Here is a 12,384-nt window from a genome sequence, read left to right on the forward strand (position 1 = left end):
TGGGCTTACCCTTGGAGTGCGCTGACCCAGAGCTCCTTCTCCGCCCGGGAGCTGCAGAAAGAGAGGAAAAGCAGCCTGAGTGCCCGCTGCTCCCCAGCCTGGGGTCAGAGGCGGGCGCTGGCACAGCCCTGCCCCCTGGGGACGGCCACAGAGGCAGGACGAAGCCCCGTGGGGCAGGACAGAGGCGCTGCCCAGTCCTGCTGTGGGATGTGGCACTGAGACTCACTGGAAGGTCACGACGCACGAGCCGGAGGGCCAGACGAGGACAAGGGAGTTGGTGCTCTTGTCTTCCTGCTCCTTGGGGCCATCACCGGCCTCCCCGATCTTGCTGCTCAGCACCTGCAGCTGGCCCAGGGCCAGGCAGTGCTGCGGGCGCGGGGCTCTGCCAAGTCTGCGGAGAGGAGTGGCAGGGAGTGACCTGGAGCTGGCCGAGCCCAGTGGCTCCTCTCTACCATCCACCTGCCACGGGCAGGGCCATGGGTGCCTCCAGCACCAGGGTGCCGGGGGCCTGGGGCTGCTCCTTGGCTGTCCCTGCCCTGGTGCTGGGGCCGGGGCTTGGGAGGAAAGGCAGCGGGGCTCTGCGAGTCTTACTTGGACTTGGCGATGACCAGGGTGTCCCTGAAGAGGAGGAGGTCACTCTTCCTCTTCGTGCGGCCCTGGGTCACCCGCACGCGCTGGCGGAGCAGCAGCTCGGGTGACCCCCGGCCAGGCTCGCAGTGCTGCTCGGGGTAAGGGTGGACCCTGCAGGGCAGACGGCATTGGGCATGAGCAAGGTGGCTGCTGCGGGGCCCGGCTGTGCCGGCGTGTCCCCAGATCGCGGGGAGAGCTCACCTGGAGCCACGGCAGCAGTTCAGCTGGCCCATCCCGCCGAGGACACGAGAGGCCTCGCTTTGCACACTCTGGTGGGGCTCAGGGCCGTGCTCTGACAGCCCGAGAGAGTCTTCTGAGGGGTCCTGATGCTCTGCAGTGCTGCTGGGCGAGACCCCACTACGACTCTGTGCTGGCACAGAACCGTCCCTGCAGGTACTGGGGCCCTTGCCAGGCCAGCACTGGGTCCACATAGCGGGACCTTATGACCTGGTGGTGCTGGGGGGTGTGTGTGGGGCACTGAGGGGCTTTCCCCAGGGTGCCCGTGTCTCTCTCGTCCAGGGAGGCCAGGCCTGGGCACAGCACTGCAGGCATGGCCTCAGCAGCGCTGAGCAGAGGGAAGGGTCACCTCCCTCCAGCTGACATCAAGGCTTTGCCCAGTGCTGCCCAGGGTGACACTCGCGCTCCCTTTGGGCAAGGGCACCTTGCTGGCCACCCTGAGGGAAAAGACCCACAATTTTTGTACTGGGTCTGGCTGAGCTGGAATTGGTTTCCTCTACAGCAGCCCTCACGGTGCTGTGTTTTATGTTGGGAGCTGGCAGGGTGTTGGCAGCACCCTGGTGTTGTGGCTACTGCTGAGCAGTGCTTACACAGCACCAAGGCTCTTTCCGACATTTTTTACCCCCAGTGGGACAGGATGGGCGAGATCTTGGGATGGGACACAACCAGGACAGCTGACCCGAACTGACCAAAGGGATATCCCAGACCATATGACGTCTGCTCAGGATAAATAAAGCTGGGAGGAAGGTGGTGGGGTCACCCTTGGTCCTCTGAGGCAACCACTCCGTGTATGGGAGCCCGGATCCTGCGAAGGCCCCACATCGCCTCCTCATGGGAAGGAGAGAATAAATCTGTTTTCTTTTTTTTCGCTTCTGTGTGCAGACCTTTGCTTTACTTTGCTTATATTAAAACTGCTTTTGTTTTACCCCCAAGGGTTGCTCTATTTCACTTTCTTTCCCCTCTTTGCCCTGTTGAGAAAACAAGGGGAAGGGGGGGGAAGTGATGGAGTGACTTGGTGGGTACCTGGCATTTAGCCAAGGTCAAACCACCACAACGGTAATGAAATAGACACTGTCAGCACAGATCTCCCAGGGTGATCTCACCCAAGCCCACCCGAGGGAAGGCTCCTTGGCCGTTCTCGGTCTACTTCAGCCTTCGCTGAGATACAGCCATCTCCCTCCCTGCCCTTCTGGACATTGTTTTCTTCTTTACTGTCCTTTTTGTCAGGGTTTTAGGGTTATCAAGGCCATCAGGCAATAAGGGCTTATATTTACTGGAGATCAGATTTGGCTCGGGTAGAAATGGAGTCCCCTGTGGCAGCCATTTTGAGATTGTCCCACTGATATGACCTGCCTCCAGGCAAATGCTTTGAAAGGGTTGTTCAGGTTCACCAGTCATGTTTCTAAATCTTGTTAGGGATCTGCATTAGGATGGCAAATTACTGCTAGTGGACCACATCCTGCCCATCATATCAAACGGCCTGAATTTCTAGACTTTCTGAGCAGGGTGGTACAGCTCTAAGTGACATGACAGTGCTGCACACGTGGCCACAGCGGAGTATGTACTTCCCATCTGTGCCAGTGTGTTTAATGCTATTTTTCCCTTTTAAGGCTGCTCAGATGTAGTGGATGGCACAGGAGAGACTTAGGAGTGTGGCTGGGTGCAGTGGGAACCCTTTCCAGGGCAGCTGACCAAGCAAAAAGGATAAACTCTGCAGGGGAGGATGTACACAAAGCCACATCATGCTGTCTCAGGAAGGAAATATTGCTGAATGAACAGAAGAGGAGGTGGAAATACTAGCTGAGAGCTAACATGGGCTAAGGATATTGAAATCACCTTGTCCGTCCCCAAGGAGAGAGCTCCTCCCATAGGAAGGAGTGGTGCTTGCTCATGTAAATAGCTACAGCGCTAGAAGCCAAGCTACAAGCAGGTAGCTGCATGGGGGATTCATGCAGAAAGGGAGGAGTTTGGCTAAAGGGCCCAACCCCGATTGACCCTCAGTGGCCATTACCTGAAAAAACTCAGTGGGTAGTTGGCAGGGGACATCTTTGGGTGATTATCTGACTTCCAATGCCGTGTTGCACTTACTGGCTGTGCTATTGATTGTAATCAGCTGCTCGTTCTGTATTTGGTTGCATCTATGTAGGCACACCTGGTGAAGAGCCTGCTACCTGGAATGCTTGGTAGCCCAAGTTCATCACTGCTGGACCCCAGCAGTGAGAGTAGGGGGTGTGATAGCACAGCCCTTCCAGTATGCCTTGGGCTGAGGAACACGGGCATCTGCGGTACAACTTGCAATCTCAGTCACCTGCAATATCTGGCACGGGTTAAGGAGGGGTCTGTGGCAAAAACCTACAAAATTTGAGTTCTCCAAATGACTGGGTGGTCCTGTAGCTCCCTAGCTAGCCTCTGTTCAGGTGAAACAATGATCTAACTTAGTATGATGTGATTGATGTAAACCATTTCATAAGGACCAAGATGATCAGGCTCTGATGGCGACTGGTTAATTGTGCCTTATTAACTTTTACTGTTCATTTTGTATTCACTGGGTGGATACACCTGTGAAGGTTTAAGCTATTTGTAAACTAATGATGTACATGATCTAAGTGGAAGTACTACGTCTTCACCTTGGCCAGGAGCCGAGTTGGGTATGAATTAGCTGAGTGTGGTGAGCCATGGCAAACAGGACAGTGCAGACAAGAACTGAGTATTTCCATTGCGCAGGCTGTGGATCAACAGCTGACAGAAAAGCACACGAGACTGCTGGAAGGACATGCAAGAATCTTATCATGGACTGATCTGATTAGTGGCCTGTCCTGGCATCTGGCCATAACGAGCAGTAGACTGGTGCGGGGGGAGATGTGGTGACGTGAATGTCTGGCAGTGTAGGGCCAGAGTGTCCGAGGCACAACCATGACGCATGGGAGAGCTTGATGCTCACGCTTAGCCGTGCCCTCTCCCTGGAGTAGTAACTGGGGACAGTCAGTTGTGTGTGAGAGAAACATAATAGTTGGACTGGATGATCTTCAAGGTCTTTTCCAACCTAGACGATTCTGTGATTTTCCTAACACTGCCTATTCCTGGCTCAGTCTCCTTAACAAACTGAACATAGCAGTGTCCTGTCCTTTCCCCGCTGTAATCTCAATTTCCTAAATTAATACTGATACTAATCAAAAATAAAAGGCTGGAAAATTAAAAAATGGAATTAATTTGTAAATATGGTGCTACCCTCAGTAATCTTCTAAAAAGGATAGTGGGTCAGACACCTCAGATTCATCTGCTAACTCATTTTTTGAGAACTTAAGACCTGCAGGGACCTGTATCGCTACAAACCACTTCAAATTATGTGCATTAATCTTCCATTGTAGTTAGTCTTTCTTCAATGTCCTTGTTGGGCAGAAGTTTTCTTTTTGTATTTTTTTTTTCATGACCCCTCATCAAGTCTGTTTACAGTTAGAAAGATGAGTTTTCTAACAAAATGCCCTCTGAATTAAGTTTCTGTTACAGACATCTAATCCATGACCTGGGAACACGGAAGTGCTGAAATCCCTGGTGTAAATGCCTTTTATGTATTAGTTGACACCTGCACTATTAACACTTTAAAATAAGGTTCCTCTTTGGGTATTTACACAGGAAAAAATTATTCTCGCTTTTTGTAACATCTTACATTAGCTTTAAAATGGTTCAGCATACACTGTATGCCAGATTGGGCAGCTCCAGGTTGTGCTGTGTGTCTCTTTGGCTGGATGCAGTCAGCTGGGAAGAGCTGCAGGGCCGAGCCTGACTTGGGCGCTGCTCCTCCTGCTGCCCCTCCACATGGCAGCTCTGCTCCTGGCGCGTGGGAAGAGGCTCCTAACATGGAGAAACAGTAGCCAGAAAGCAATGGAAGAAGAGAGAGGACTTGTCTGTGGTGGATGAGGACAGAAATCAGCACCTGAGAGTCCTGGTGAAGAGCAGGGTGACAGTGACTTGAGGCTTTGAGGGTAGATGAGAAGCAGAGTGGGGAGGGGGCTGGGTTTGAAGGAGATGTGTCTGACAAGTATGGTAGGGAGATCCTTAATAAATACACTGGGCTCTGCTTTCTTCCAACTTCTGTCCTACGTACACCCTGTTGTACTCTAACTGCTGGTTTAATACGTGTATAATTCAAATCTACTGCAGTACCTCCCAACTCCCAGATCTATTAATTCTGATAACCCTACAGCACATTTCTTGTACGATAAGTAGAAGAGTCCTTAGAACATCATTCTGCATCTTCCATTCTACATTTACCATTCTGAAGCGATTCAGGATGTGTCCAATACAAGTTCACAGGTTGTAGGTGTAGGATTGTCAAGTACTGAATAAGGAATTTATGTTTTCAAGTGAAGTCACTTAGTCTTTTTAAGGTCCATAGTAGGTCTCCAACAAACATCTGGGAACATTAAAACACAAACTATCAAACCTCAGGCCGCAATGTCTACCCTTCACCCACCAGAATCTGGGGAGTCCTATGCCAGAAGAAAGACCGAGGATCTGTTTATGAAAAAAAAAACCATTAACCAGGGAACATGGAGCCACAAACGTGGAAAAACACTTCAGACTTTGACCTTTCACTCTTTGTATCTTGCCATCCTCTCAGAAAAAAATTTGCTGTAGTGAGTGCTCAAGATTGTGGTGTCTTGGGTCCAAAACATTGCTTCTGCTTCAGACTGCAGAGTAGGTTGTGATGACCTCTTTATAAATGCACATTGTAGTCATCTACATCGGAGCTATTCAGGAGGCTTGTGGTTTATTTTGAGATGAAACTAACCACATCCAAGAAGTGCTTGCCCCTCCCCACTGAAGATGACTATGTCCAAGGTAAACATCTAGAGTCTGGGCATAATTTGCACAGGTGAATCATATTCTCTGTAAGTGAAGTATGATACAGGAAGAATCTTGACTCTTCAAGATACTGAATAAAACCACCATATCAGCTTCCTCTGGTCATTCAAATAGAGGGCTTAACATGATTTGAAACTGTTGGTGATTTTTTTGTGGAATGAAGGACTTCATCTGCAGGTACAGGACCTGTCTCTCTCTTGCCTACTTATTGTGTCCTTGCAAATTAAGTTTTATCTTGAATCTCTCCCCCCTGATATCTATCCATAGTAATTTGGTTTTGTTTCCTTTTTCTTTTTTTTAAATATCTAATTCCTGTCTTGACCAAGCTGACTGCTTAGTAAAAGTACAATGTACAATCCTTTGTTTGCACTAGGATAGCTGCTGGCTGTGATCTTATAGTTAGCTGTTCTAAAGAAAACATCAATTCCCCTATTTTTTTTTTATACTTGATTCCTACAGGATCTTACCTAAGACTTCTGTCAATTTAATTAATGTAATTTCTTTCTTGTTTTCTCTCTCCTTTCTTTTCAGAATCATGACTGTTGTCATTTCATGGTTGTTTTCATCTAAACTGCCTTTCAGTCATAATCAAATCTAGTAAAGCTGCCTTTTAGTTGCTTTTTCTGCTTCATATACCATATTTATTTCAAATATATTCCAATAACTTACCAAGCAGCCTATCTCCTGATGTATTTCTTACTAAACAGGTATCAACTAGTTAGAATTCCTCACTGTCATAAGTTTAATTGTTTGGATAACTGTTAGTTGCTAAGAAAAGATGTGGAGTATTTCTTTGCAAGTCTAGTGCAACCTTTGTCTCTGTGTCTGCAACCTCTCCCACCCCCCTATGTTGCTACTGTGAATAAGATAAATTGTACTTCAGAGGGGTGTGTTTTTCCCCAGCTGTTCCAAAGAGCAGGCAGACATCTACATTACAGATGTCTGAAGTTAGGTGAGGTGGATGCCATGGTTCCAGTCTGATCAAGGTACTCTGTTTCACTGGGATGCCATCTACCAATATCTTAACTGTGAGAGCAGCTTGTTCATGTCTTCACTTGAATTTATAGTTTGCTTTTCACCACAGAGGAGCAGAGGGCTTGGGACTAATGAACGTGTTGGGATTCATGGCAAAAGGCTCTTTGTCCTAGAAGAGGGGGTGATATTTTACTGAAGAGTCTTAATAATGGATAGAAGGAATTTAAAATGGAGCATTTTTTTGTGTTTTAAAGCACTATTGGAAATTGCAATGGAAATACACTACTCCATATGAATACTAGTATATTTATCCAGCTTTTCTTGTAAAGATTTGAGCAGCACTCTTTGTCTTAAGTACTTCCATAACAACCAGTTTACTCAATCAGCTTTCCTACTTTTTAAAAGAACCTGCTGAAATAATTATATGAACCACTCCCCTCCTCCCTCCCATTTTAAAAAACATTTCTGAAAATGGAGACTTACACATTCATTAGACTTTCACTGTATAAAAATGTACAGTGGCTTTATTGACATGTACATTCCATTATGTTTACAGCTGCAAGATATGAGGCACACTCAGTATTGCACTTCATTAAAATTTCAGGCTCAAACATAACCCAGAAGTTTAAATGAAACTGCTGTTGTAATTTAATAATTCTTATACAGGACAAACATTGATACCTTTATATACAGCAAGATACTTGTTACATTTATGCCTTCCTAACACAATTTTTTTTTTTTTTTTGTAACAGTCTAGGAAATAAACCAGAATATTCCTCTTTCCCATCCCCACTTGTGATGCGTTACAATTGTACAAGATTACAAAAAGTCAGTATACAATAATCAATATTTTTTTTTCTTTCTCCTGAAAGCCAGCATCATTCATAGTCCACAGACACACAGATCCTTTAATAGCAATTATTTATTTGTAAATGTCCAATGTTTCCTAGCCAATGACTGTAATGGCCACATGCAAACACCTCACAAGTTTTGATGTCTCGGTTCAAAAAAATGTCAATATCTCACAGCAAGAATTATGTACATGGTATTTGGCATCCTTCTTGCACTGTAAATTGTTCCTTTTACCTGGATTATGAAATGGTCCCATCCTCATCCCAGCTGGACTTTATTTTCAGGACACTTGAAGGATGAGGGCACCTGTTTTGCTCTGGTTAAAAAAAATGCTAGTCTAAAAAGTGTGAGCATTTCTGCAAACCCCACAACCCAGAGCAAACTCTTCACCAGTGGGTGGATGGACAACATGAAGTGGACATTCTGTTCCTTCAAGTTGTTTACCTTTGGGACCTACAGTGAATTTAAGAGTGAGGGGAAAAGAAACGAAACAATTAATGGTTGGAGACTTCAGTCTAAATAAATATAGATTACACTTCCTCAAAACACAAACTAAGTGAAGGTAATATAGTCTGTAATATGAACTTAGAATGCATCAAAAAAAAAGGCTTAAGAAACAGCAGATAGGTGCTTTCACAGAGTAAATTCAAGCAAGAAGTTTAGAAGCTGAATAGGCCAAGAGAGAAAATGCCATCCAACTAGATCTGACAAAACATGAGCAAAAACTGTAAGCTCCTTAAAACAGTTATGTCTAATGTTGAACTGGTATTAAAGAAAAAAAGTCAAACTGCTGTGCAATTTAAAATAAATCTAATTCAAGGTAAAAAAGGCAAAAAGCTTATATGGAGAATCACAAAGTAAGTTTCATCTCATTAATACTGGGGAAGAAATTAGCACAATCTAAAAGCAAAAACTGTAAATATGAACAAGAGTTACACTCTGCAGTAAAAAAATAATTCTAAGGCTATATCAGGAATCTCATCTGGAGTCTGAACTAGTGTAGGTAAATTTGAATGCCTTTCTGTATCAAAGTATCTAAAGTTTAGAGGATCAGGGTGATGACATTGCCTGTATTATTGCCAGAAAAGCGAAAAATCAAATGCAGGCACAGAACAAACCCGTTCTATATTATTCAAGGTAGTACTGAATTTAAAATTTGTATGACTGACCCTGTGGTTTTCCTAAAAATCATCGGCAAGAATATCAATTAGAACTAATTACTAATCTCAGAATTCAGAAATGCTTTATAAAAATACTACCTGCAGGACAGTGTGGGAGTTCTTCTTTAGGGATGCTTGTCATTCTTTGGAAATCATCATGGCAAGCATTGCAAAAATGCGTTGTCCCAAAACAGAAAAAAACAGCAACTGAACAGCAGTAGCGGCATTTGTATTCTAAGAAATCTGTACCGTGTTTGGGACACATCTAAACAAAAGAAAACAAGCACCAATAAATTAAATAGCCATGCTGTAACAATCTGAACACATTTCTACATTCTGTAGCATATATTAATATTACACAATGCACATAATTACAAAGTACCGTGAGTTACTGTACAGCTCAGGTACTCAGAGCTTTCAGAATGAAATAAAAACCATGAATACAAGTTCTTTACTTACCTGAGCCCTTGAAACATCAGAGCATGCACCACAAATAAGCTCTCTTGGATCATAGTCATCTCCTTGTCCAGCCTCAGCATCACAACGAGCTTCACCACCAAAATATGCCTAAATTTCATATAGAAATGACTGGACATTAAACCAGAAACAACTATTATTTTAACAAATTCAATGTGTAAGGGGAAAATGATGAATAAGGGTCATTACTGTTATCTCCACTATTTTGTTAACTCTCAACTCTGACTCTAGATACATGTCTTTAAGGTACTAAGACAATGTCTCTCTATCTCAGGATAAACAGGACCAAAAATTGTGCAACGCAGTCTGGCCTATGCAAGTGACTGTATGGCTTGTGAAACAGTATTTGGACGCTCTATGAACAGAGTGTGTAAGGAAGACAGGACTAAGGCTGCAGGCAGCAGAGAAAGATTCTACCAGGAGGGCTTTTTACTAACCCAAAGGAGTGTCAGTTCTTAGGCTCATGTGGGATCTCTTATAATTAGATTTTTTTTTATTTTCTACAATTTCATTCTGCTTTCTGATCTTACTCTACCAGGACACACTGGGCACAAAAATGGACCAAGACTGCCAACTCTGGTGAATTTCCTCTTATACTAAAGTGTTTTCACACAAAGTAATGAGATGAAGCAACAAGTAACTTCCTTGCTTCCTTTGTGACCATATTATTCACTAACTAGATAATGCACAAAGTTCTTGCTCTCAGCAGTTCTCACCTTTTTGCCGTGATTGTAAAAGGACAGGGAAAGTGGTCTTAAGGCAACTATGATGAAGGAAAAATTTAAGAAGCTCACCATCCCCCAACATCTACAGACTAAAAAAGAAAAGGAAGAGTCCTATGGAATGTATGCCAGGGAATTAGGTAGTAGTTTGGGGTGAACAGATGCTGGAGGAAGGAAATAAGTTAGAAATTCCATAGTTGAATGTTGTTGTTCAGACATACGGACACAGTATGAAAGGCAATAATGAGATAGGAAGGAAAAATAGGGCAGTTAGAAAAACACTGAAATACTGAGTATCAAAATACTGGAAGGAATGTGTAATGAAAAACAGGGACAGGACTAAACCCCAGAGACAGTAAAATGAACAAAGAAATAATTTTTGTAAGGGAGGTAAAAAAGGCAGTAGGCTAGTTGCTAAAGGATGCGGAGTGAAAAGTGATTAACTATGGGAGGCAGGAACAGAAGCAAACTGAGTAACTCTGTAGTAACAAGCTAGAGGGATTCATGACTGCTCTTCTCTAGCATATGGAAGTTAATCCTTTCTCCTCTTATTTCCAAATTGTGCACTTCCATTAAACAAAATGTTGGGGTTTCCCTTGAAAACCTTATCGTGAGACTGCTTTATTCTATTCATTCCTAAGGGAACAAGGAAAAAGGGCTGATCAAGATGGGCACTAAAATCAGCTTCAGATGAAAGAAGCAATGGGAGGGGATTCATTGGTTATCCAAAATTTCTCTAACTATAGTCTCTAACCACAGATTAAGAATGTTTGTCTCTTCTCTGCTGGTGGGGAAACCAGGGCTCTTTGTATACAATTTTTGTATTCTGGATAAATTTCATATTCTCTACCTGAAGAAAACTATACACATATGTCCCAGAGTCCATCAGGCTAGACCACACTTTTCGTCTTTCTACTCTCCTTTTTCATTCTTCTAACACTTCTGACTCCAAATCAGTTTACTGCAGTTGCAACAAGCTCCAGTGGAATCTTAGTGAGGAACTCTCCATATCAGAGAATAAAGCTTATGTTTATTCTATTTAATGGCCGTGTAAAGTATGAGTTGGAAGAGGGATTGTTGGTGTTCTGACACGGTATCATCTACACATTCTTCTAAGAGGGCCATCACCTCAGTATGCTTTTGATTTCTGAACCGCTCTGTAAATACTTCTGAGCTTTACAAAGTAAGATACTATGTACATCTAATTTGCTCAACACTTCTTTTAAATTATGATTTACTAACAATTTATTTTCCTGCTTTCCTACTCCATACATAATATATTAAATATATGTTCCACTCTTTAAGAAATTACTTTTGAAACTAGAACATACATCTAATTTGAGAAAGTACTCATTGTCATACCTTTTTGCACTTGTAGCAAACATAGTAAGCGTATCTGTTCATAGCATAGCCAGCCGGGTCATTGTAAAATCTAACTCCTGGGGTTGTGATGGCCTCACTCTTGTGCAACCCTTCATACTCCAATCTCATTAATGCTTTTCTCCTTACATCTTCATAGAGTTCTTTGATTGGATCAAGCAAATCCTTTAATACTGTGTGATTGATTTTGTTCTGAAATAAAAAAAAAAAGATTAAAACATCTTGCATCTTCGGTCAAACACAAATGGGGTAACGGATGTCATAAAAACCGAAAAGCTCAGGCAATGAACATTTCAAGAAATGGCTGACACAGTATATACTTTGTTTGCTGTGAAGATAGTAGCCAGGGATGCTTTTTAGATGGCATTTTGTTATATGAAATCAGCACTTAAACCAGACTTGTAACAAGCACAGAGGGATGGTAAAGGGTACATGAAATATTCACCAAAGCACAGGAATATTCTGATAGTATATTTTCTCTTAATTTTGGTCCTTTTTGACTTATTGCTCAGCAATTAAGAATAATGACTGACAGTCCTCTATGTCAGGTCTTTATCATTTAATGATCACAAGCTATTGACATAAATTACCAAAGTACAGCATGAGAGAAGAAACACAGCATGCACAATGGCTGACCATTCACAAATTTTATATTCCTAGGGTGTTAAGGTGCTCTCCTTCCCAGAAGCTAACATATGCTTTTGTTTAGAGCAATTATGATTTTGTAGAGTACAAGAGGACTTTTTAGAAATTTAAGCTGAACTAAGTACATACATCCTTCAGCTCTCTCCTCATACTGAAAAGCAAAGCAGCTTTAAAAGGGGTTAGTGTAATAGAGAAGCCAAGTTTCTCACTTCAGATAATGTGCATTAATTACTTCTTCCCCTCCCCACTGTCCCCAAATATGGGGAATTTACAAGCTAGTGGTGCTAAGAATAGAACAACATTAAGGTAATGTCTCCCTTATGTTTTCTTTTTAAGAGGACCCTTACTTCAGGGAACAGTAGGGGAAGGTAAAAAGATGCATCAATGATATTCTTTTTTTAGTGACATGAGAAATTAAGGAAACAAGTAACACATAAGTA

At 43.2% G+C, this 12,384-nt stretch overlaps 1 protein-coding gene across 3 annotated transcripts in view; it reads right to left on the bottom strand.

Moving 5' to 3' along the window:
• Nucleotides 1-7,214: 7,214 nt before the first annotated feature.
• Nucleotides 7,215-12,384, bottom strand: part of MYCBP2 (MYC binding protein 2, E3 ubiquitin protein ligase) — a 173,446-nt gene continuing 168,276 nt past the window's right edge. For all 3 annotated transcript variants that reach the window (XM_026849212.1, XM_026849204.1, XM_026849219.1), the window contains 4 exons: nt 11,282-11,491; nt 9,180-9,287; nt 8,820-8,985; nt 7,215-8,013 (listed from right to left, as the gene is read on the bottom strand). In XM_026849212.1, the coding sequence (XP_026705013.1) occupies nt 7,898-8,013; nt 8,820-8,985; nt 9,180-9,287; nt 11,282-11,491 (600 nt within the window). In that variant the 3' untranslated portion in view covers nt 7,215-7,897. The remainder of the gene's footprint in view (nt 8,014-8,819; nt 8,986-9,179; nt 9,288-11,281; nt 11,492-12,384) is intronic.

Source organism: Athene cunicularia (assembly GCF_003259725.1).
Source record: "Athene cunicularia isolate RWA chromosome 1 unlocalized genomic scaffold, athCun1 chr1_part1, whole genome shotgun sequence".
Classification (NCBI taxonomy): Eukaryota; Metazoa; Chordata; class Aves; order Strigiformes; family Strigidae; genus Athene; species Athene cunicularia.